Below are 25,727 nucleotides of genomic sequence, written 5' to 3'. Positions count from 1 at the left end.
TTGAGCCAATTAGATATTGTTTGTATAGTTTCAGTTTTTGACGTAAGGAGATAACAGAACCCATATCTGCTATAATGGTCTAGAATATTTAATATGTAGCAAGCACCCCCTAAACTGGGTTTCATAGGACCTATCAAATCCATAAATACCAGTTCTAATGGAGTTGTGGTTTTAAATCCATCTAACCTATTAGCTGGTGCTGCCCTGCTCTTTTCTCTACCACATACGTTACACTGCAGATATTTCTTACAAGCCTTTAACTTAAACCCATTAGACAAAGCTACAGTTCTTTTTAGTGTATTAAAATTCACATGACCCAATCTTCTATGTAATAAATGAATACATTCATCATGTGGTTTTTGATTTGTACAAGTAGTAGCCATTATAATAGGATCATTGCTAATTACAAACAAACCGTCTTTCATATTAGCTATTAAGTTCACTTCATTCTTTTGAATAAGACATTCCTCCCCTTGGAAAGTAACTTTAAAACCTGCTTCCAATAATGCCTTAACTGATAATAGATTATAATCACATCTGGGAACATATAGCATTTCCAAATTTTGTTTTAAAAATGAACAGTAAACCTTACCCTCTCCAGAGACCTTGACTCTCCAGCCATTAGCCATAGAAATATATTTTTTACTAGACCTTATATTCTCAAAATCCCTTTTTATTTTTGAAATACAGTGTGTAGCTCCACTATCTACCACCCACCAATTGTGGTTATTAGTAGTTCTATTAGCTACAGCTACATTAATCAGCTTTTTATTCTTTCTATGGCTTTCCTTTCTCTGACAATTACTATTCTGACAAAACTTAGCAATATGTCCCTTTAACCCACAATTAAAGCATTTCCTTAAAATATAAGCAGATTCAGTCTTCTTCATTTCTTGTTGCAATGGCTCTCTCAACTGTTTTCTCTCCATACGACATCTTGATTCTTCCAACAACCTTCCAGTTATTGAAGAAACAGTTAGGTCTTCTTTGGACAAAACCTCCAAGGACGATACAAAGGCATCGTAGCTCTCATCCAATGATGATAAAATGATGTAAACCTGGTGAAGCTCTGAGAAAATAAGTTCTTTTTCTTGCAGTTCCAACAAAGTTGCTTTTATAAAGTTAAGGTGAGCTAACATATCGCCATTCTTTTCCAGTCTAGCTCTAAATAGCTTTCTGGTAAGATTTATATGAGCACCAACACTGTCCCGAACAAAAATCTTTTTCAACTTAGCCCAACATTTAGCAGCAGATTCTTCTCCACGCACATGGACTAGCTGTTGGTCTCCTAATGTTAGCCCAATGATAGATAAAGCCTTATCATTGTCTTTATTGAAGTCTACAATCTTCTTGTTATCTTCTTCATTAGTTGGATCCCAGGCAGTTACATCAGGAGGATTATGGACTATTTTCCAAAGACCTTGATTTTGTAATAGCAAACTACATTGTGTAGACCAAGATACGTAGTTTGACCCATTAAGCCGGGTAATGCAGAATGGATTGAATAGTCCTTGTGCCATTGTCTGAATTTGAAAACTCAGTTAGGAAATATAAATACAATACTGTGCCTGTCCTCAGCACCACACTGGATCTGGGCCCATAACCATTGTTAGAATATGTTGTTGAAAAAATGGTTTGTTTAACAGAGTATTATTAATACACAGTGGAAGTTGTACTGGGACTTTTAGGCAAACAGTAATGCACTAACACGAGTTTTATAACTTATTTTTACTCAGACAACAAAAAGAAACACAGTAAGAAATAGTCCAAGTATCAATCCAGTATCATGCACATAAAAGTCAGTCCATAAAAAACATAGTATCAAAATACAAAAGCTGCTTACCAATATCAAAAACAATATACACTGTAGCAAGCAGTTGATTCTTGAGAGAATAAATATCAAGTTAGCAAACAAGAGAACAAGAGGTATCCAAACACTAACATCAAACACATATACAAGAGCAACTACGTGTAACATCTAACTCTCTTTTATGTGGAATAATTACAGCCACACCCTTAGGCCGTTTAACTCCTTAAAGGTGCTTTTACTCCATTATATAATATTGTCACCCAAATCAAGTTTAATCTCTAACAGGCACCATACTTTCTTGCCATTTGTCCAGGATGGTATAGTCTCCTGCTTGAGCAAGGGGCTGGACCAGAAGACCTCCACGATCCAGCTCTATTCTATTCTGAACTTATTTTAAAAGGAAGGATACATTCAAAAGTTGCCCAGAGCAACTGGATTGAGAAGATTCAGGATTTATGCGAAGGAAAGGATGCGATCACATCTTCCTTCTTCCCGTCCCTCCCTCCAAGGAAAAACGGTCCCTTTCTCCAACTCAGGGCAAGAGCAGCTGCATTGCACGCAGGATCCTCCAGGGGGCTCCAGGAGCTTCCACATTGGGTCAATGGAGGGCGAAAGTCACGGCTGGTTTACCAGAGAGGCGTGACGTCACAAACGCCTGACGCTCTAGGAGATCGCCCTCGCTCCCCTTAACCCCTGGAGCCCCGCGGGAGGTGAAGATGCTGCGGGAGCGTCTGGCGGGGGGGGGGAGAGATTCACGCGTGTCTTAGGTGGGGGAGGGGCTTTTCCCGTGCAAAGGGAGGCGGAGGGAGGGGGAGACCCGGGTCTCGCCGTCCTCCGGGTGCAATCCCGGGTCCCATGTTCCACAGCAGGGGGGAAGCGGAGCTCCGGAGCAGGAGAAGAAGAACCGCGGATCCCAGGAAGGCGGCGGGGATCCGGGGGTCCCTCCCCGCCCCGTGTCCGGGGAAGAGGAGCCCGAGTGGGGGGAGAGAGGAGGGTCTTCCTGGCGGAGGCCCAGCAGGAGAGAAGAGAAGCAGGATTCGCACCCGGGGCAGGGAGAGGCTGCGAGAGGACCCGATCCTCCGCAGTCCGGAGGGGGAGCGAAGCGGGGCTGCTTCCTTCCCGGCCCTGCTGGCAGAAGGGCGGGGAGACGTCGGCCCTGCGCTTGGCTGGCTCGCTTGGGGCTTCGGGCAGCTTGTGTGAACCTGCCTGCGTGTCAGAGGGAGAGGGGGCTCTCCCAAGGGCCACCCGGAAGAAGGGAAAGGGGGCATCTTCAGCCAGGGGTCTTTTCCTGGCTTTTCCTTGGGTGTGAACGGATCTTTCGTGGCTTGTTCACCTTTTTGGGGGTCAGGGAGGTTGTGTGAACCTTCCTAGGAGGATCCAGTTTTTGAAAAAAGGGAAAACTTCCTAGTGATTAAGAAGGACAACCGAAATCCTCCCAAGTGGGTTGATGGTGCGTTCCAACTCGGTCCCATACAGGTTGTCCTCAACCACCACAATTGGGAGCCCTGTTGTGAAGGGGGGTATTTTGTTAAGTGGGTTTGGCCTCGTTTTTTACGCCCTTTCTTGCCACAGTTGTTAAGTGAATCACTGCAGCTGATAAGTTATGAATCCAGTTGTTAAGTGAATCTGACTTTGTTGGTCAGAAGGTTGCAAACAATGATCACATGACCCTGGGAGATTGCAGGGGTCGTAAAGATGGAGCGGTTGTCAAGCATCTGAATTTGGATGACATGGTCCTGGAGATGCTGCAAAGGCCGTAACTCTGAAAAACGGTCATAAGTCACTTTTTCTAGTGCCGTTTTTGAGCGGTCACTAAATGAACTGTCGTAAGTCGAGGGCAACCTGTATTGTGTACCACAATACACCGGGAGGACCGATCTGATCGATGCTCCTGAAATCTTAATACCATCTCAGAAAATAGTACCTCCCAACTAGCATAGGGCAGAGTGCTGCTCAGTGGTTAAACTGCCGCTTTTTAATTCTGAGAATGTTTTTTTTATTATTTCTTTTGTTTTCCATCTCAGATATATAAACGGGAAGCCATTTTGTATGTCTTTCGCAAAGAGAGGAAAATCGTGGCTTGGGCAAAGAGGACAGAATGGCTTGCTGTGGTCGGTCCTGCGGCAACGGAAATGATGCTATGAATGAAAAGGCCTTTGGAGATCCACACGATTGCTTGGGCCCTGTTGGAGTTGCCTTGCAGAACGGAGACAGAATGGCAACACAACTTTTAGCAAGTGAGGGGACCGGAAAAGGCCCTCCTGCTCTTCGGCCTGAGAGCTCCAGGGAGATCCAGACAAGCACTGGGCAGGAGAGCAACCTGGAGGAGGAAACCCTCATGCATTCAGAAGTTCAGCCCTGCAACTTCAGGAGGTTCCAATACCAAGGTCCCCGAGGACTTTGCAGTCAGCTCCACGACTTTTCCAGACAGTGGCTGAGAAAGGAAAAGCTCACCAAAGCTCAGATGCTGGACTTGGTTGTTCTGGAGCAGTTCTTGGCCCTTCTACCCCCAGAGATGGAAAGCTGGGTGCGGGAGTGTGGAGCAGAGAGCAGCTCCCAGGCGGTGGCCCTGGTGGAAGGCCTCCTCCTGAGCCAGGTGGAGGACAAGAAGGAGCAGGTCGAGTTGCAGGTGAGAGACTTTCATCTGGGGACTCCAGTAGGGATTAAAGAATGGGTTGAAATTCTTCACCCCAGACTTCTCTGGCACTCGTTATATGTGGAGAGGGTACGCTAAATCCGTTACGCCTTCTAGATTTGAAATAGGATGTAGAGATTATTTATTATTTATTTATTTATTTAATTTCTATACTGCCCTTCTCCCGAAGGACTCAGGGCGGTGTACAGGGCAATAAAGTGCAATAAAAATACAATATACAAAAGTTAAAATGAGAATTAAATAGAATAACCCAATTGCAAGTAAAAAGTTAATTAAAATTACAATTAAAATACTCCAAACCCATCAGACCAGGCCGGCTTGTTCAAATAGGTGAGTTTTCAGGTCACGGCGGAAAGAGTGAAGGTCAGGAGCCATCCAGAGCTCAACCGGTAAATGATTCCAAAGGTCTGGCGAGCCCACAGAGAACGGCCTCCCCCTGGGGGCCGCCAGCCGACACTCTCTGACCGATGGAGATGGAGGTCAAGGATATGAAGGGACTGTGCGCAGAAAACTGCCTGCCTTAGTATCCTGTTATCCGCATGTCTATGAGCTCATTCCAATTAGCACTGCCAAGAACTAGCTAGATAAGAGAGACTCTGCCCTGGATAGGAGGTTCAGATGTTCTTTAAGATTGACTAGGGAGTATACCAATAAACAATGCTTTTGCTGTGTGTTATTTTCTGCTTGTTAAAACTGTATAACTACAATAAACTCTGCATAGGCAGACAGATATTTTGGGACACCCTGCGATGACTGGTCTCTGAATCCCACAATAGCCGTTCCTTTCTTCTTTCCAGCCTCACTGATGGACGCTCACAAATTCTTGTAGGACATTGTTCCATTCACTTCTCTATGGAGATTCTCAGTCATCCAAAGTCATGGTTGCCCCAAAGGTGCTTTTTCAGGAGGCAACTGGATTTACTTGTTTTTCTCTGAAGACGTTTTGCTTCTCCTCCAAGAGGTTTCTTCAGCTCTGACCAGATGGTGGGGAAACGTCTTCAGAGAAAAACAAGGAAGTCTAGTTGCCTCCTGAAAAAGCTCCTTTGGGGAAGCCGTGACTTTGGATGACTGAGAATCTCCATAGAGTATTGGGGACACTGAGGTTGTATTCAGAGAACTAGAATCCACTTTGTGTTGTGTGATGTCCATTAATTCTGCTTCTTTTCTCCAACTACAACATAGTCCTCCACTCTGGAGATCAGAGATCCTGATGGAAGGGGGAATCCGTTAAATCCCTCACAGGAGCTGTTTTTCTTGGGGACCTCTCAGGAAGATCCAAGTCAGGGCACTTCAGAAGGTAATCAAAGTCCTATTTCCCAGTGAGAGCCCAGCTCAGTTTCCTTCTCTGTTAGAATAGCTCCTCCAATTTTGCTAATTATGCATTTTAACATTCTGTATCCCTTGCAGAGAAACATAGAGTGAAGTTTTCCGGTCTTTATGGTGGAGCTGAAACAATGTTTGAACCTCCGAATGAAGTAAGTTACGGAAATTAATTCATTAGATTTGTATTCTCTCCTTCCTTCGGGAAGTGAAGCTGGTGTACGGAACACTCTCTCCTTCCATTTCCCCCTCTTGTTTGGGCTGGGTTATTTCCATGTTTTCTGAACAACGTGGAAAGGGGAATAATAATAATAATAATAATAATAATAATAATAATAATAATAATAATAATAATAACAACAACAACAACAACAACAACAACAACAACACAACAACAACAAAACAACAACAACAACAACAACAACAACAATAATAATAATAATAATAATAATAATAATAATAATAATAATAATTTGGAAGGGACCTTGGAGGTCATCTAGTCCAACCTCCTGCTAAGGCAGGAAACCCTATACCATTTCAGACAAATGGCTGTGGCTTCAGGTTAGCTGCCTCTGAAGACTATTGTTGGGACACGGGTTAGTCATTTCCACCCTCAGATTCTGTTTAAGCAATGTCATTTTTAAAAGCCATTAATTAAACTCGTTCTACTGGATATTCTTGCTATGAGTTTACTGCCTTGGTGGAGCAGTGGGCTGATGCCTCCTTAAGTAACAGCAGCTGCCTGCAATTAGTGCAGGTTCGCATCCCACCAGGCTCAAGGTTGACTCAGCCTTCCATCCTTCTGAGGTAGGTAAAATGAGGACCCAGATTGTTGGGGGCAATAAGCTGACTTTGTAATAATGCCGCTTGGGGCTGTGTGAAAGCCCTAACAAGCAGGCATATACATAGAATGAAGGCTACTGCTAAGCTTGTAAGCCGCCCTGAGTCTTCGGAGAAGGGCGGGATATAAATGTAATAAATAAATAAATAAATAAATAAATAAATAAATAAATAAATAAATAAATGAATGAATGAATGAATGAATGAATGAATGAATGAATGAATGAAGTAAACTCCTTCAAGAAGTAAAGAGTAAACACCTCACAATCTCAGCAGTTGCTAAACAGAGACCAGTTCTTTTGGTCATTGTTGACTTTGTTGTGCAAGGTATATTTAAAAATAAATAAATACACTGGTGCATTACTGTTTCACAAAGCATTCTTCACAATCGTTGATAAGAAAAATAACCTTTTTCTGTTAAAAAAAACAAAGCAGACAATTAACCTGCTATGCCAATGGAAAACTCTTTTTAATAAATGGTTCCGAAAGAATTTGCAATCAAGGCATTTTTGGCCTGCAGAGTAGCTTGCGATCCTCTGATTTGAGCTTGGAGTTGGAGGCCAAAGAATCCAGCTTTGCAAAGGCTGAGAATTGCCCTTGCCAGGGAATTTTTCTGCTTTTCACCCATTCAGCCAGATTACTAGAAGATAGAGAGACAGACTGACAGACAGACAGTGATGTATTGCTATGTCCTCTTGTGATGGTTCTGTTCAGATAGACTGAAGAATTAAGGAAGTTGGTAACACCTGCTGTAGAATGTCTTCAGTTAAAGACATATTCTCAGCTAAACCTTGGAATTCTACCAAGCACAGCCAATTTAACTTAGTGCATTTGTGAACAATGGCACGTATCTTTCAAGCATGAGCCTTGGTGGAGCAGTGGGCTAATGCCTCCTTAAGTAACACCAGCTGCCTGTAATTAGTGCAGGTTCGCATCCCACCAGGCTCAAGGTTGACTCAGCCTTCCATCCTTCCGAGGTAGGTAAAATGAGGACCCAGATTGTTGGGGGCAATTAAGCTGACTTTGTAATAATGCCGCTTGGGGTGTGTGTGAAAGCCCTAATAAGCAGGCATATACATAGAATGAAGGCTACTGCTAAGCTTGTAAGCTGCCCTGAGTCTTCGGAGAAGGGCGGGATATCAATGGAATTAAAATTAAAAATTAAAAAAAAAATCCTCATGGGCTTGTTCTGTTCTTTTTTTAAATATTCAGGAGGATCTTGTGTCCTTTGAGGAAGTGGCTGTGTATTTCTCTGAGGAGGAGTGGTCTTGGCTGGATCCTGACCAAAAAGCCCTGCATTGGGAAGTCATGACGGAAAATTATAGGAATGTGGCCTCTGTGGGTAAGAATTTGCTCCTCCCCAATCAGAGAGCTTGGGAAGATAGTTGAAAATGGTTGTAAAGGTAAAGGGTTCCCCCGCACATGCGTGCTAGTCGTTTCCAACTCTAGGGGCCGGTGCTCATCTCCGTTTCAAAGCCGAAGAGCCAGTGCTTGTCCGAGGACGTCTCCGTGGTCATGTGGCCAGCATGACTAGATGCCAAAGGCGCACGGAACGCTGTTACCTTCCCACTGTAGTGGTCCCTATTTTTCTACTTGCATTTTTACGTGCTTTCGAACTGTTAGGTTGGCAGAAGCTGGGACAAGTAACAGGCGCTCACTCGCGGCACTCGGGATTCGACCCACCAAACTGCTGACCTTCTGATTGACAAGCTCAGCGTCCTAACCCACTGAGCCACCACATCCCTAAACAATGTTACTTATTGCTTATTTTTAAAAAATATTCAACCAGATGTTGTTTTCCTTGGACAGAAGGAAAAGTTCCTTCTCTTCTTGCCTTCAGGTGCTTTGGAGATTAGGTTGACTCCCTCTTCTTTGTGGCAACCCCTGAGATATTGGAACACTGCTATCATGTCACCCCTCACTCTTCTCTTCGTTAAACTACACATACCCAATTCCAGCAACCATTCCCTATATGTTTTAGCCTCCAGTCCCCCAATCATCTTTGTTGCTCTTCTCTGTACCCTTTCTAGAGTCTCGACATCTTTTTTACATCGTGTTGACCAAAACTGGATGCAGTATTCCAGGTGTGGCCTTACCAAAGCATTGTAAAGTGGTATTAGTACTTCACTTGATCTTGATTCTATCCCTCTGTTAATGCAGCCTAGCACTGTGTTGGCTTTTTTTGGCAGCTGCAGCACACGGCTGGCTCATATTTTAAGTCATTGTCCTCTTGAGTCAAAACAATGAGGTCCAGGCCTCTCCTTCAAACCCATCTTTGGTGCTGCTACCGAGAACTATTCTTCAGGATGGCTTAAATGGGGAAGAAAAAGAGAATTGTTTCTCTTTTGTTTAGGGGAAGGGTTGTGTGATATACCAGCAGCGTCGGGTTGGGAATTTTCTGAATTTCTGACACATTCAGTCAAAACAATTATCCATCTCTGGGCTAAATGGTGCCATTTTTTCCCATTTTAAACATGCTATTGAGGTTTAATTGAACAACTCTCATTTTATTCTGCAACCGTATGATTTTGGCAGGAGAAAATGAACAGCAAAGGGAAGGTAAATTAGGTTGGAGGAAAAAGATGTGTTAAAATTGATTTGGTTCTCACAGGTCCCTGCTAGAATTGACTCCCTTCAATAAATGTTAGTTTTTCTCCTAATACCTCACTGGATAGTTCCCCTGATTCTTCCTAAAGTTTATTCTGGGTGACATTTGAATATCTATGGATAATTGTCAAGTACAAGGTGGTTTAGGTCTTTTCAAACATGTTATGGCTTATGAATATAGAAACTGTCATTTCTATACTACGCTATTGCAGACATGCAATATATTGATATTTGGCCAAAGTTCAGAAGGAAATTCATGTGACATCCTACAGTTTGATCTTTTCCCCTAACCTTGCTGTCATTTTTATTTTTCCTTTTCTTTTCCATTCCCTAACTTTGCTGTCATTTTTATTCTTCCTTTTCCTTCCTAGTTCAAGATTCCTGTGAATTGGTCCAAGTGATCAGTGTTGAAGATAGAATGGAGACATCTGCAATTCAAATGGAACTAGAAAACCATGAGAGGAACCAGTCAAAAAATTGGAATCCGGAAAGCTCATCTTCCACTGATGCTCAGATGCAAGACTGTCTTGTCCAACAAGGGAAAATAAATAAAAAACATATTGGGAAATCTGTGAAACTAAGCGAAGGCGTATTAGATGTAAATGAGCAATATCTAACGAAAGAAGAAGATGCTGTATTCGGAGACAATGAAGAAAAATTGACTTTCAGTCTTTCTGAAAGAAATAGGTCACTCCCATCTCAAAAATGGAGCCACACAGACGTCAAGCCGTATCAATGTTTCATATGTGGAAAGAGCTTCAGAAGACGCGGTTATCTTACTAACCATAAGAAGATCCACACAGGGGAGAAGCCATACAAATGCATGGAATGTGGGAGGAACTTTAGGGGAAAGCATAATCTCATTTCCCATAAGAGGATCCACACAGGGGAAAAGCCATATAAATGCACGGAGTGTGGAGAGACCTTTTCCCACAGCAGTTATCTTACCAATCACAAATGGGTCCACAGAGGAGAAAAACCCTATCAATGCTTGGAGTGTGGAAAGGGGTTCTGTGGAAGAGCCTCTCTTGTAACACATAGAAGAATCCACACAGGGGAGAAGCCCTATAAATGCACGGATTGTGGAAAGGGATTCAGCCGACTCAGTAATCTGACTTCCCATAAAAGGATCCACACAGGGGAGAAGCCGTATAAGTGCATGGAGTGTGGAAAGAGCTTCAGTCACAATAGTTCCCTTATTTATCATATGAGAAAAACCGTATACACGCAGAGAGTGTGGTCCCCATAGTTACCATTACAACCTTCACATAGGGGAGAAACCATATAAATGTTTGGAATGTGGAATAATCTGAATATCAACTAGCAATCGGAAGGCGTGTAGAAAACTGAATCAGAACACACAGTTTCAACTGGTAAAATAAGAATCCCAAACCAAACTAAATAGGAGGAAACTGCACCCACATCAACACTGGCAAAGCGAGCTACTCTGTATAAACTGTATATAAACACTGGCACTGATAATGTTACCTAGTTAGGCAATGAAACATTTGCAAGTAACAAACCAACACCAGAGAGCATCTAAGACATTTCCTATTTTGGTATAATGAGCTAGGGAAAGGTAGGTACTAGTAATGGTGTTTAAAGCCCTACATGGCAGGGGTCCGGAGTACCTTAGGGAACACCTGCTGCCGGCGTCAACTTCCCTCCGCCCTGTGCGTTCCCACAGAGAGGGACTCCTCAGGGTGCCACCGGTCAGAGAATGTAGATTGGTGGCCCCCAGGGGGAGATCTTTCTCTGTGGGCGCCCCGGAGCTATGGAACCAGTTACCGGTTGAGCTCCGGACGGCGCCCGATCTTCGCTCCTTTCGCCACGATCTGAAAACATACCTGTTCGAACAAGCCGGCCTGGCCTGAGGGGGGATTGGTGGGGTTTTTTATTATCATTTTATTGGGGTTTTTATTAATGTATCAACTGTTTTTATGGGCATGTATTTAATTATCTTTTAATTTTTGTAACTCTTATTTTATTCTTGCCCTGTACACCGCCCTGAGTCCTTCGGGAGAAGGGCGGTATAGAAATATTAATAAATTAAATTAAATTAAATTAAATTTTTGAGCTTGACCCTCACATTTGACAAGCCTCAAGATGAATTTACCAGTGAAAGTAAAACAATGGGTATGTGCTGTTTTAATTATAAACTGCAGATTTTTGAAGGTATGTACATTTTAAAGTGACAATTGCTATAGCACACCAATAAGAGAAAATCTTTTTGTCTTAAATTTATGTTTATCCCAGTTTCCACTTGATCCTGGTTCTGGAAGGGATGTGAACAGGTAGACATTTAATGGGGGCTGCTGCCCAAGGCAGTAGAAGAAGCTGCATCTCCCTGATGCATCTTTCTAAGACAAAGCTTTATATGTTGTTAGTTGCGAAGTCATGTCCGACCCATTGCGACCCCATGGACAACGTTCCTCCAGGCCTTCCTGTCCTCTACCATCTTCTGGAGTCCCTTTAAGCTCACGCCTACTGCTTCAGTGACTCCATCCAGCCACCTCATTCTCTGTCGTCCCCTTCTTCTCTTGCCCTCAATCTTTCCCAGCATTAGGCTCTTCTCCAGTGAGTCTTTCCTTCTCATAAGGTGGCCAAAGTATTTGAGTTTCAACTTCAGGATCTGGCCTTCTAAAGAGCAGTCAGGGTTGATCTCCTCTAGGACTGACCGGTTTGATCGCCTTGCAGTCCAATTCTTTGGCGTTCATCCTTTCTTATGGTCCAACTTTCACAGCCATACATTGCAACTGGGAAGACCATAGCCTTGACTATACGCACTTTTGTTGACAGGGTGATGTCTCTGCTTTTTAGTGTGCTGTCTAGATTTGCCATGGCTTTCCTCCCCAGGTGCAAGCGTCTTTTAATTTCTTGGCTGCAGTCCCCATCTGCGGTGATCTTGGAGCCCAGGAAAATAAAATCTGTCACTACCTCCATTTCTTCCCCATCTATTTGCCAGGAATTGAATTCTCCCCCTTCCCCTGCTCCTTCCCCTCCCCCTTCTCCTTCTCTCCATCCCAAGATAGAGATACTCAGAATTTTGAGCATGAAAACAACTCCATTGTGCTGACATTGCAAATGATGAAATAAGAAGTGAGACATTTAGAAATTTATTTGGGGACGAAAATGAAATAGTAGGAAATTAAGAAAAACCACATGTGGCCCTTGACTTATGACCACAGTTAGGACTGGAATCTCAGTTGCTAAGCTGGGGTCTTTTAGCAAGTGATCATGTGACCAGACCCAACTTATGACCATCTGCTATCTGCTCATTGAGTGAATTATGACGGGCATTATGTGAGCAGCATGATTGTTAAATGAGGTACTGTACTGTGGGGGAAGATTGTGATAGGAGTATCTTTTCCTCCAAACTATTTAAATTGGTAATTTATTTTATTTGTTTTATTTTTTTAAGTAGAAAAGCCCTTTATATAACAAGAGTTTACTACAAAGGGAAAAAAGCAAGTTAACAGCTGTATTCTTAACCTTAGTACTGCACAATAAAAAATTTCAATGCAGTCCTTAAAAGGCTTTTAATAATAAACGACTAATAATACTATAGTCACCGAAGCACTTCCATTTTAGTCTAGTTCTTTAAGAAGAATATTAGAATTGCACTGTAATATACAATATAATGAGATCAGAAGGAAAACTCAGAAAGGCATCTGTGATTAGAATAATGTTCTGCAGTGTGTATGGTTGAAAGTGTGAGATAGGGGACAAATGTTTTTAAAATCACACTTATCTAGCCATTTTGTAAAAAGATAAACTTTCATTAAATTACTGTACTATAAATTATTTGATTTCACTGTATTTATTTACTTGCAGCATAATATTTATTTATTTATTGAACTACACTGTACTGTATGTGACGTGAAGCATCCTCCATTTTGGGTCTTGTGAGTGAAGTGCCAGGGGAATTTTCAAAAGTTTGAGTCAAGAAATAGACATGGCCAGATCAAAGATTAAATGAATGAATGAACCTTTATTGTCAAAGTACAACCATGCATACTATTAAATCGTGGGCTCTGATGAGCAGGAACGAGAACATGCAGAGGAGTAACAGACGAACACATACTTTATTTAAGCAGAAACTGTACTGAGAGATTGGAGTCACCCTGCCTCAATATATATAGCCAGGCCCTATGGTATTAACCAATCGGATTGAAGCTATACTTGCCACCCAAAGTTGACCAATAGCAGGACTGGTGCCATCCTGTCTGAGATGCTGGAGAACCGTTGGTTCTCCAGCAGAGCACGTGGTGATGTTCCAAAAGCCCAGTACGTAACATACATTGAGATTGGCTGAGCCTCCCTTCATGCCCCCCCCCATTCACAGTGACAATAAACCCTCCATCTTGTTACACCATGTGAGCTAATTGCACAACACACCGTCCTCGCAAGTCAGTCATACATAAAAGTATAAAATTATTTCCTGTTCAAGAGCCTAACAGCCCATGGATAAAAGCTGTTCTTCCGCCTGTTGGTACGGCTGGTTATACTCCTATATCTCCTACCCGATGGTAGGAGAGTAAAGAGATACCGACCAGGGTGTGAGTCATCCCTGAGAATTTTCCTCACTCTTCCAAGGCAGCGAGCCCTGGCAATGTCATCCAGTGGTGGCAGGGGACAGCCCACAATGTCTTGTGCTGTGCTCACCACCCTCTGTAATACCAGTGGAACAACCTGCCCTAACCAGTGGAAGAACCTGCCTCCAGAAATGGTGAATGCTCCAACACTGGAAGTTTTTAAGAGGAGACTGGCCAGTCATTTGTCTGAAATGGTATAGGGTTTCCTGCCTGAGCAGGGGGTTCGACTAGATGACCTCCAAGGTCCCTTCCAACTTATTATTATTATTATTACTTTCCTATCCGCAGCTGTCAGGCCAGTATACCAAACCACAATACAGTGCGAGAGGACGCTCTCTATAGTAGAACAGTAAAAGAGGGCCATTAGCCGTTGTCTACCCTGTTCTTCCACAAGACCCTGAGGAAGCGGAGACTCTGTTGGGCCTTTCTGGACACCTGGGTTGTATTAACTTTCCAGGTCAGATCTTCACAGAGGTTAGACTCCCAGGAATTTAAAGGAGGAAACTCTCTCCACACAGTCCTCCCCGATGTAAAATGGGGCAGGTCCCTCTTATTTCCTCCGGACGTCTAACACCATTTCTTTTGTCTTGCCGATGTTCAGGTGCAAGTTGTTCTTGGAATACCAAATGGATAATTTTTGTACCTCCCCCCCCTATGCTGTTTCATCTCCCCCTGTAATAAGACCCACTACGGTGGTATCAACTGGGAACTTAATTATCCAGCAAGGGGCTGGACTAGAAGACCTCCAAGATTTTTTTAAAAATCCCATTTATATCCCGCCCTTCTCCGAAGACTCAGGGCGGCTTACAATTTAAAGCACAAATCAACGTGCTTAGCAATAGCCTTCATTCTATGTATATGCCTGCTTATTAGGGCTTTCGCCCCCCCCCCACCAAGCAGCATTATTACAAAGTCAGCTTATTAATCTTAATTTTAACTGGGGTTTTATTTATGCAGGGACGAATATAATTTTTTTTTAAATTTGTTTTTAACTTTTGTATCTTTGTTTTTGTATCTTTGTATCTTTGATTTTGTATCTTTGTATCTTTGATTGACTATATGCTCTGCAGCCAAAGATGGAGAAGCTCTATACAGTCAGTCCATAGGGTCGCGATGGGTCGGACACGACTTTGCAACTAACAACAACAACAACATCTTTGTTTTTAATCACCCTGTAAACCGCCCTGAGTCCTTGGGGGGGGGGAAAGGGCGGTATATAAATGTAATAAAATAAATAAATAAATAAATTATTACAAAGTCCCTTCCAGCTCTACTCTGAACTTATTTTAAAAGAAATGATAGGTTCAAAAGTTGCCCAGAGCAACTGGATTGAGAAGATTGATGGGAAGGAAAGGATGCGACCACAGCTTCCTTCCTCCTGTCCCCCTCCCTCCATGGAAAAAACGGTCCCTTTCTCCAACTCAGGGCAAGAGCAGCTGCAGTGCACGCAGGATCCGCCAGGGGGCTCCAGGAGCTTCCCCTTTGGGTCAATGGAAGGCGAAAGTCACGGCTGGTTTACCAGAGGGGCGTGACGTCACAAACGCCTGACGCTCTAGGAGACCGCCCTCGCTCCCCTTAACCCCTGGAGCCCCGCGGGAGGCGAAGAGGCTGCGGGAGCCTCTCGCGGGGGGAGGGGGGGACAGAGATTCATGCGTGTCTTAGGTGGGGGAGGGGCTCTTCCCGTGCAAAGGGAGGCGGAGGGAGGGGGAGACCCGGGTCTCGCCATCCTCCGGGTGCAATCCCGGGTCCCATGTTCCACAGCAGGGGGAAAGCGGAGCTCCGGAGCAGGAGAAGAAGAACCGCGGATCCCAGGAAGGCGGCGGGGATCCGGGGGTCGCTTCCCGCCCCGTGTCCGGGGAAGAGGAGCCCGAGTGTGGGCGCGGGAGAGGAGGGTTGGCCCAGCAGGAGAGAAAAGAGGCAGGATTCGCACCCGGGGCAGGGAGAGGCTGCGAGAGGACCCGATCCTCCGCAGTCCGGAGGGGGAGCGAAGCGGGGCTGCTTCCTTCCCGGCCCTGCTGGCAGAAGGGCGGGGAGACGTCGGCCCTGCGCTTGGCTGGCTCGCTTGGGGCTTCGGGCAGCTTGTGTGAACCTGCCTGCGTGTCAGAGGGAGAGGCGGCTCTCCCAAGGGCCACCCGGAAGAAGGGAAAGGGGGCATCCTCAGCCAGGGGTCTTTTCCTGGCTTTTCCTTGGATGCGAACGGATCTTTCGTGGTTTGTTCACCTTTTTGGGGGTCAGGCAGGTTGTGTGAACCTTCCTAGGAGGATCCAGTTTTTGAAAAAAGGGAAAACTTCCTAGTGAGAAAGAAGGACAACCGAAATCCTCCCAAGTGGGTTGATGGTGCGTTCCAACTCAGTCCCATACAGGTTGTCCTCAACCACCACAATTGGGAGCCCTGTTGTGAAGGGGGGTATTTTGTTAAGTGGGTTTGGCCTCATTTTTACGCCCTTTCTTGCCACAGTGGTTAAGTGAATCGCTGCAGCTGATAAGTTGATAAGAAGAGCCTTGGTGGAGCAGTGGGCTAATGCCTCCTTACGTAACACCAGCTGCCTGCAATTAGTGCAGGTTCGAGTCCCACCAGGCTCAAGGTTGACTCAGCCTTCCATCCTTCCGAGGTAGGTAAAATGAGGACCCAGATTGTTGGGGGCAATTAAGCTGACTTTGTAATAATGCCGCTTGGGGTGTGTGTGAAAGCCCTAACAAGCAGGCATATACATAGAATGAAGGCTACTGCTAAGCTTGTAAGCCGCCCTGAGTCTTCAGAGAAGGGCGGGATATAAATGTAATAATAAAAAAAATAATAAATAAAAAAAAATAAAAAAAAGTTACGAAGCCGGTTGTTAAGTGAATCTGGTTGCCTTCTTGACTTTGCTGGTCAGAAGGTTGCAAACAGGGATCACGATACCCTGGGACACTGCGGGGGTCATAAAGATGGACCGGTTGTCAAGCATCTGAATTTGGATGACATGGTCCTGGGGGATGCTGCAAAGGCCGTAAGTCACTTTTTTCAGGGCCGTTTTTGAGCGGTCACTAAATGAACTGTCGTAAGTTGAGGGCAACCTGTATTCTGTACGACAACACACCGGGAGGACCGATCTGATCGATGCCCTTGAAATCTCATACCATTTCAGAAAATAGTACCTCTGAACCTGCATCGGGCTGTGTGCTGCTCAGTGGTTAAACTGCCGCTTTTTAATTCTGAGAATTTTATTATTTCTTTTGTTTTCCATCTCAGATATACAAACGGGAAGCCATTTTGTATGTCTTTCGCAAAGAGAGGAAAATCGTGGCTTGGGCAAAGAGGACAGAATGGCTTGCTATGGTCGGTCCTGCGGCAACGGAAACGATGCTATGAATGAAAAGGCCTTTGGAGCTCCACACGATGGCTTGGACCCTGTTGGAGTTGCCTTGCAGGACGGAGACAGAATGGCGACACAACGTTTAGCAAGTGAGGGGACCGGAAAAGGCCCTCCTGCTCTTCGGCCTGAGAGCTCCGGGGAGATCCAGACAAGCACTGGGCAGGAGACCAACCTGGAGGAGGAAACCCTCATGCATTCAGAAGTTCAGCCCTGCAACTTCAGGAGGGTCCAATACCAGGGTCCCCGAGGACTTTGCAGTCAGCTCCACGACTTTTGCAGGCAGTGGCTGAGAAGGGAAAAGCTCACCAAAGCTCAGATGCTGGACTTGGTTGTTCTGGAGCAGTTCTTGGCCCTTCTACCCCCAGAGATGGAAAGCTGGGTGCGGGAGTGTGGAGCAGAGAGCAGCTCCCAGGCGGTGGCCCTGGTGGAAGGCCTGCTCCTGAGCCAGGTGGAGGACAAGAAGGAGCAGGTCAAGTTGCAGGTGAGAGGCTTTCATCTAGGCCAGGGCTTTTCAACCTTTCCACCCACTGTACCACTTTTAGGATATGGTAACATCCGAGTACCACCAGTCGCCTAGCAAAGGTGTCAAAAAGTTGATGACCAAAAAAAAGGAAAAAAGTGATGAAGTGCAGGTCGTCCTCGACTTACAACAGTTCGCTTAGTGATTGTTCGAAGTTACAACGGCACTGAAAAAAGTGCCCCCCAAACCACAGCCGAGCAAGACACCTGCCTGCCCGCCCGGCGGCGCTCTTCCTCCTGTCCGAGGTTTTCATTGTTGTGAGCGTTTCTGTTGAGGATTGGCAGCGGGGGTGGGGGGGTGTTTGGTTTTTATTCCCTCCCCATCTGCTAGGTCAGGGGTGTCAAACTCAATTTCATTGAGGGCCGCATCAGCATTACGGTTGCCCTCAGGGGGCCAGGTGGGTATGGCCAGGGTGGGCGTGGCCTACTGGGTGGGCGTGGCTAGAGTGTGTATGGCCTACTGGGTGGGCGTGGCCAGCTCTACAACGTTCCCATCAAGGGTGCCTATGGGGGCCTGGGCAGGAGTGGGACAGATCTGAGGGTCTCTGGCAGGAGGAGGGTCTCTCGGCCAGGGCCAAGGCAGTGGGGGCCGTTCCCTCACTGTTTCCAGGATGGCTTCGTGGGCCGCATGAAACCACTTTGCGGGCCGGATCCGGCCCCCGGGCCTTGTGTTTGACATGTCTGTGCTAGGTGGTTGCAGCAGGTTTTGGTCACTTCACATGACCCTGGGACACTGTGACCATCATAAATATGAATCAGTTGCCACGCATCTGAATGTAAATCACAAGACCCTGAAGATGCTGCAACATTCAAGCTGATCGGCGCTTCTTCTGGGCTCAGCAGACGTGACGGGATCAGTGCCGAGGTCCAGCTCAGCCCTGACAGCCCTGCAGCTCCAGCCATCTCTCGCTCAGGCTTGTGTGGTGCTGCCACCGGTTCAGCTCATTCCAGGTCACGGTTGTCCCAAAGATGCTTTTTCACGAGGCAACTGGACTTTTCTTTGAATATCTTTCGCTTTTCATCCAAAAAGCTGCTTCAGTTCTGACCGGATGGTGGATTTATATTCCTTGCAAACAGCTGGTCATTTGCATTTTTTTAAAGAGAGTCCTTGGGGCCATTTGTAGGGGTTTTTTTTGTGTCCTCGGGGTCACCTGAGTAGTGCAAATGGGTATGGAGCCTTCTGGTTGCATGATGTCTTCTGTCCTGGGTTCCTTCACTGTTGAAGACAGGAGCAGGCTGTTGGGGAATCAGTCTTGTGTTGTCAGCATCTCAAACTGAAGCACAAATGGTTCCTGTAGTCTGCAAAGTTCATATTCCCACACCTTTCGAAGGGTGCTCATCCCAAAGTGCATGGCTAAATATCTATGGAAATTCTCAGTCATCCAAGTCATGGTTGCCGCAAAAGTGCTTTTTCAGGAAGCAACTGGACTTTCTTGTTTTTCTCTGAAGACGTTTTGCTTCTTCTCCAAGAGGTTTCTTCAGCTCTGACCAGATGGCGGGGAAACGTCTTCAGAGAAAAACAAGGAAGTCTAGTTGCCTCCTGAAAAAGCTCCTTTGGGGCAGCCATGACTTTGGATGACTGAGAATCTCCATAGAGTATTGGAGACTTTGAGGTTGTAGTCAGAGAACTAGAATCCACTTTGTGTTGTGCGATGTCCATTAATTCTGCTTCTTTTCTCCAACTACAATATAGTCCTCCACTGTGGAGATCAGAGATCCCGATGGAAGGGGGAATCCGTTAAATCCCTCACAGGAGCTGTTTTTCTTGGGGACCTCTCAGGAAGATCCAAGTCAGGGCACGTCAGAAGGTAATCAAAGTCCTATTTCCCAGTGAGAGCCCAGCTCAGTTACCTTCTCTGTTAGAATAGCTCCTCCAATTTTGCTAATTATGCATTTTAACATTCTGTATCCCTTGCAGAGAAACATAGAGTGAAGTTTTCCGGTCTTTATGGTGGAGATGAAACAATGTTTGAACCTCCGAATGAAGTAAGTTAGGGAAATTGATTCATTAGATTTGTATTCTGTTTAAGCAACGTCATTTTTAAAAGCCGGTAATTAACTCATTCTGCTGGATAGTCTTACTATGTATTTACAAGAAGTAAACTCCTTCAAGAAGTAAGAATAAACACCTCACAATCGCAACAGTTGCCAGAGACCAGTTCTTTTGGTCATTGTTGACTTTCTTGTGCAAGGCTTATTAAAAAAAATAAATACACTGGTGCATTACTGTTTCACAAAGCATTCTTCACAATCAATAAGAAATATAAGCTTTTTTGTTAAAAAAAAACAAGGCAGACAATTAACCTGTGATACCAATGGAAAACCTGTGATGCCAATGGAAAGAATTTGCAATCACGGCATTTTGGGCCTGCAAAGTAATTTTGCAATCCTCTGATTTGGGCTTGGATTTGGAGGCCAAACAATCCAGCTTTGCAAAAGCTGAGAATTGGCCTTCCCAGGGAATTTTTCTGCTTTTCACCCTTTCAGCCAGATTACTAGTAGATAGAGACAGACAGATAGACAGACAGACAGTGATGTATTGCTATGTCCTCTTGTGATGGTTCTATTTAGTTTTGTTTTATTTGGATGTTTGATTTATGTGTGGCCTTTGGCTGTAATAAATTGATTGAAGGCAGACAGACAGACAGAGATAACGATAGATAGATAAATACATGGATAGAGATGATAGATAAATAGATGGATGGATGGATGGATGGATAGATAGATATAATGATAGACAAATACATGGAGAGAGAGAGATATCCAGAAATGGGGTTATTTTCCCTGAAGAGGACTGAAAGTCGTGCAGAATTAAGGAACTTGGTAACACCTGCTGTAGAATGTCTTCAGTTAAAGACGGTATTCTCAGCTAAACCTTGGAATCCTACCAAGCACAGCCAATTTAACTTAGTCCATTTGTGAACAATGGCACGTATCTTTCAAATCCTCATGGGCTTGTTCTGTTCTTTTTTCAAATATTCAGGAGAGTCTTGTGTCCTTCGAGGAAGTGGCTGTGCATTTCTCTGAGGAGGAGTGGTCTTGGCTGGATCCTGACCAAAAAGCCCTGCATTGGGAAGTCATGATGGAAAACTATAGGAACGTGGCCTCTCTGGGTAAGCAAGTTTGCTACTCGCCCGTCAGAGAGCTTGGGAAGATAGTTGGAAATTAAACAATGTTACTTATTGCTTATTTTAAAAAATACTCAACCAGATGTCGTCTCCTTGGACAGAAGGAAAAGAAAAACAACAGAGACGATTAGGGGACTAGAGGCTAAAACATACAAAGAATGGTTGCTGGAATTGGGTATTTGTAGTTCAATGATAAAAAGGACTGAGGGTGACGTGATAGCAGTGTTCCAATATCTCAGGGGTTGTCACCAAGAAGAGGGAGTCAGGCTGTTCTCCAAAGCACCTGAAGGCAGGACAAGAAGCAACGGGTGGAAAACTAATCAAGGAGAGAAGCAACCTAGAACTAGGCAGAATTTTCCTGACAGGTAAAACAATCAATCAGTGGAACAACTTGCTTCCAGAAGTTGTGAATGGCTCCAACACTGGAAGTTTTTAAGAAGAAATTGGACAACTATTTGTCTGAAATGGTATAAAGTTTCCTGCCTGAGCAGGGGGTTGGGCTAGAAGACCTCCAAGGTGCCTTCCAATTCTGTTATTGTGTTATCTGGCCCTCTTCTACATCAACAAAGGAAAGAACTCAATGCCTTTTTGCTTAAATGCATCCTGTGCCTTTTGTCACCTGTATTTTTCTATTTCTAGTTCACCTATCAGTGACCTCTTGGCTTGAGGAGTTGCTGAATTGCATTATTTATTTATTTATTTATTATTTAAACTTGTATACCGCCCTATTCCCGTAGGACTCAGGACGGTTTACAGGGAAAAATTAAAAATACATACATACAAAGTTAAAATCGATTAAAACTAAAATTAAATTAAGTCCCTGAACTTAAACTAAAACCCCATTAATAAATAATTAAAACCCCTCAGTCTGGGCCAGACAGCTCAAAAAGCCAAGTTTTCAAATCCCTGCGAAATGAGCGAAGGTCGGGGGCAGTACTAAGCTCCGTGGGAAGATGGTTCCAAAGGGCCGGCGCACCCACAGAGAACGCCCTTCCCCTGGGGATAACCCGCCGGCATTCCTTGACCGGCAGTACCCTAAGAAGGCCCTCCCTGTGGGAGTGCACGGGACGATGGGAAGTTGATGCCGGCAGCAGGTGTTCCCTTAGATACCGATTATACCGATTTCAGCTTTTTTGGGCTTGGATGCTTCTCCATCTCTGTTAAGAAGGACTATCAATTTCTTCAGGCTTTTGAGTAGATCACTTTTCTACCTTTTAATTTGTGTCTTGAGCCTGAGGGTTGGGGAATCTCAATCAGTAATGACAAACATATGACACTGGTGTCAAAGGTGACATGCCACTATATTATGGGGGACATGCCAGCGTTCACCATGACCCAAGAACTATTCTTGAAATGCTCCTAATTTTTGCATGTATTTTCGGAGGCTGAGAAAAATCGGGTGTCCTCTTATGTGGTTCCCAGATGTTGAACGAGAGAACCATGCTCTCTTTTGGCCTCTGGCGCATCTGATTTTATTCATGTGGTTTTCAGAGGTTGCAGGGTTTATGTAAGAGCAATGTTGCTTCAAGAACAGTGATCTTGTGTGACTTAGGTAGCAACCTAAAGTAGTTGGTTAGTTCCAGTCAACAGAAAGAGAACATTACTAATACCTCACTGAATATTTCCCCTGATTCTTCCTAAAGTTTATTCTGGGTGACATTTGAATATCTATGGATAATTGTCAAGTAAATGGTGGTTTAGGTTTTTTCAAACATGCTATGGGTTATGAATATAGAAACTGTCATTTCTATACTACGCCACCATAAGCATGCAAACATGCGATAGATTGATATTTGGCCAAAGTTCAGAAGGAAATTCCTGTGACATCCTACAGTTCGATCTTTTTCCCTAACCTTGCTGTCATTTTTATTTTTCCTTTTCCTTCCCAGTTCAAGATTCCTATGAATTGTTCCAAGTGATCAAAGTTGAAGATGGAATAGAGACGTCTACAGTTCAAATGGAACTAGAAAACCATGAGAGGAACCAGTCAAAAAATTGGAATCCAGAAAGCTCATCTTCCACTGATGCTCAAATGCAAGACTGTCTTGTCCAACAAGGAAAAATAAATAAAAAATATGTTGGGAAATCTGTGAAGCTAAGCGAAGGCATATTAGATGTAAATGAGCAATATCTAACTAATGGAGAAGACGGTATATTTGGTGACAATGAAGAAAAATTGACTTTTTCTCAAGGAAATAGGTCACTCCCATCTCAAAAATGGAGCCATGCAGAAGACAAGCCATATCAATGTTTGATATGTGGAAAGAGCTTCAGAAGAAGCGGTCACCTTACTTCCCATAACAAGATCCACACAGGGGAGAAGCCGTACAAATGCATGGAATGTGGGAGGGACTTTAGGGGAAAGCGTGATCTCATTTCCCATAAAAGGATCCACACAGGGGAAAAGCCGTATAAATGCATGGAGTGCGGAGAGACCTTTTCCCAGAGCAGTCACCTGACCAGCCATAAACGGGTCCACACAGGGGAAAAACCCTACAAATGCATGGTGTGTGGAAACAGTTTCACGACAAGCAGCTCCCTTACTCGCCATAAAAGAGTCCACACAGGAGAGAAGCCGTACAACTGCAGAGAGTGTGGAAAGTCTTTTGCTCAAAGCGGATCTCTCACTTCCCACAGTAAGTCCCACATGGGAGAGAAGTCACATAAATGTGTGGTGTGCGGAAAGAGCTTCACCACGATTAGCTATCTTATTTGCCATACCAGGATCCACAGCGGGGAGAAGCCCTATAAATGCACGGAGTGTGGAATGACCTTCGTTCAGAGCCGTTACCTGCTTTCCCACAAAAGGAAACACACAGGGGAGAAGCCATACAAATGTGTGGAGTGTGGAAAGTGTTTTAGTGAGCGCAGTTCCTTTATTTCCCACAAGAAGATTCACACAGGGGAGAAGCCCTTTAAATGCACGGACTGCGGAAAGACCTTTCTTGAGAACCGTTATCTTATTTTCCACAAGAGGAGACACACAGGGGAGAAGCCATTTAAGTGCACGAAGTGTGGAAAGACCTTTACTCGGGTCAGCACGCTTAATTCCCATAACAGGATCCACACAGGGGAAAGACCATATAAATGCATGGAGTGTGGAAGGGACTTCAGATGGTATAGTGAGTTTATGTCCCATAACAGGATCCACATGGGAAAAGCCACGTACATGCACACAGTGTGGAAAGACCTCTGCTCGGAGGAGTACTCTTACTTCCCAGAGCTAGATCCGCATGGGCAAAAAACATATAATAGCATGGAAGGCGAAAGGCTTTAGATGGAATAGTGATTTTACTTTCTGTAAAAGGATGCATGCAGGGGAGAAGCCATATTAATCCATGGAGTGTGGAAGGATCTTGGAGCAGATATCTTATTTCCCACCGGGAGATCCACATGGGTGAAATCAAATAATTTCATGCAATGTGCAAAGAGCTTTTTGAAGACCTGTCATCTTACCTGCCATATCAATGCAGGGAATGCAAGAAGAGCCTGAACTGGAACATTCATCTAAAATCTCTTGCAAGGCTATACTTGGACAATAATCCATATAAATGATATATCTGCTTCAGTACATATGCATATTTTGCCTTTCTGGTCCAAACAAAATGAGGAATCCCAATTGCTAATTGCGACTTTAGCCGAGTAGCTGATTCCAAGGCTGAAATAAGGATCAGTGGAGATACGTCATATTTCTCATAAAAGGAGCTACAGTGGTGAGAAAGCCTATAACTGCATATGAACAGACTTTTTTCCTGTGAATGAGCCAAAGCTTGCTTCGCTGTGGAATGACAAGGGCACGTCCAAAACCTAATATGCATTGTATTTATTTAATTTGTATGGCTGCCTAACTCAGCCTAGAGACCCTGAGAAGCTTAGAAGTCTAAAATTTTAAAAACTATTTAAAAGGCATTAAAATAATATAAAACATCCACAAAATGTTTACCTGTAACCTTAGATTAAATCAAATACATTACTATGGTTTTGTTTGTATCATATATTTTGTTGTCCTTGGACGCAATTAAAAAATGACAGTCGTGGGATTACGTTTGGAGCGCTTATACTTGAAGATACTTGAGCGCAAGAGTAGGGGACGACAGAGAATGAGGTGGCTGGATGGAGTCACTGAAGCAGTAGGCGTGAGCTTAAATGGACTCCAGAAGATGGTAGAGGACAGGAAGGCCTGGAGGAACGTTGTCCGTGGGGTCGCGATGGGTCGGGCACGACTTCGCAACTAACAACAACTTGAAGGTTTGGGAGTCCAGGTTGAAATCATTTACTCAAAGGCAGCTTAGGAATAGTTCCTAGTATTGTGGAAATATTCAACCCGTTGAGTCTGTTCTTAGCTGTGTCTAGCTAGCACACATGGAATGGTTAAAGCAAGTAGCTTCATTAAGAGAAGTTTCTTGTAGGGGAAGACTGATATCTCACCAAGCATTCAAGAGTTCTGATGAGTCAGAAATGCAGATGTGATAACATTACAAGATACAGTATGTAGAAGACATATGGGAAAACATGCCAAAAATAATGAGAATAATCTTAAAAGGACAATGCTAACCTTACTACTCATTCTTATTGAAGGTCTACTGATGGATTATGAGCTATCATGTCTGTAAAAATTCTTTACAACTACAGAGACAGGTTTTCTCCAGGTAGATCTGTTCCTAAACTGGTCCTTCAGCGATTCCAAAGGTGCACGCATCATCACATAGAATATAGAACTTTAGAGTTGGAAGGAACTTTGGAGGTCTTCTAGTCCAGCCCCTGGCTCATACCATTTCAAACAATTGACTGTCCAGTCTCTTCTTAAAAGTCTCCGGTGATGGAGCATCCATTGTATAGAATACTTCATTGGCCAAGTGTGATTAGATACACAATGAATTTGTTTCTCATGCAGAA

At 44.2% G+C, this 25,727-nt stretch overlaps 2 protein-coding genes across 3 annotated transcripts; both read left to right on the top strand.

The window, feature by feature from the left end:
* Positions 1–3,698: 3,698 nt before the first annotated feature.
* On the top strand, positions 3,699–11,321 carry LOC308664655 (zinc finger protein 202-like). Its single transcript, XM_081322091.1, has 5 exons — positions 3,699–4,439; positions 5,649–5,763; positions 5,874–5,941; positions 7,839–7,968; positions 9,605–11,321. Exons 1-5 carry the CDS (start codon positions 3,909–3,911, stop codon positions 10,480–10,482), a joined length of 1,722 nt encoding a protein of 573 aa, XP_081178217.1. The 5' UTR covers positions 3,699–3,908; the 3' UTR covers positions 10,483–11,321.
* Positions 11,322–15,529: 4,208 nt separating this feature from the next.
* Positions 15,530–24,826, top strand: LOC308664649 (uncharacterized protein). Of its 2 annotated transcripts, none has more exons than XM_081322085.1 (6): positions 15,530–16,165; positions 17,061–17,665; positions 19,397–19,511; positions 19,622–19,689; positions 20,687–20,816; positions 22,721–24,826. In XM_081322085.1, the coding sequence occupies exons 2-6, from the start codon at positions 17,135–17,137 to the stop codon at positions 24,106–24,108; spliced, it is 2,232 nt and encodes a 743-aa protein (XP_081178211.1). In that variant the 5' UTR covers positions 15,530–16,165; positions 17,061–17,134; the 3' UTR covers positions 24,109–24,826. The 2 variants fall into 2 exon arrangements, with proteins under 2 accessions (XP_081178211.1, XP_081178210.1); XM_081322084.1 differs by having other exon boundaries at positions 15,530–16,818.
* Positions 24,827–25,727: the final 901 nt, after the last annotated feature.

This window comes from Vipera berus, assembly GCF_964194415.1.
Source record: "Vipera berus genome assembly, chromosome: 2".
Taxonomy (NCBI): domain Eukaryota; kingdom Metazoa; phylum Chordata; class Lepidosauria; order Squamata; family Viperidae; genus Vipera; species Vipera berus.
The sequence above is the reverse complement of the archived record's forward strand: the minus strand, read 5'-3'. Positions and strand labels throughout refer to the sequence as shown.

What these genes read in the sequence shown, in the direction of transcription:
- LOC308664655 (XM_081322091.1), top strand. Translation starts at nt 3,909, where the DNA reads ATGGCTTGCTGTGGTCGGTCCTGCGGCAACGGAAATGATGCTATGAAT. An exon ending in AGGAGCAGGTCGAGTTGCAG is followed by an intron (nt 4,440 to 5,648) that starts GTGAGAGACTTT and finishes ACTACAACATAG; the next exon opens with TCCTCCACTCTGGAGATCAG. An exon ending in AAGTCAGGGCACTTCAGAAG is followed by an intron (nt 5,764 to 5,873) that starts GTAATCAAAGTC and finishes TATCCCTTGCAG; the next exon opens with AGAAACATAGAGTGAAGTTT.
- LOC308664649 (XM_081322085.1), top strand. Translation starts at nt 17,135, where the DNA reads ATGGCTTGCTATGGTCGGTCCTGCGGCAACGGAAACGATGCTATGAAT. An exon ending in AAGTCAGGGCACGTCAGAAG is followed by an intron (nt 19,512 to 19,621) that starts GTAATCAAAGTC and finishes TATCCCTTGCAG; the next exon opens with AGAAACATAGAGTGAAGTTT. An exon ending in TGTTTGAACCTCCGAATGAA is followed by an intron (nt 19,690 to 20,686) that starts GTAAGTTAGGGA and finishes TCAAATATTCAG; the next exon opens with GAGAGTCTTGTGTCCTTCGA.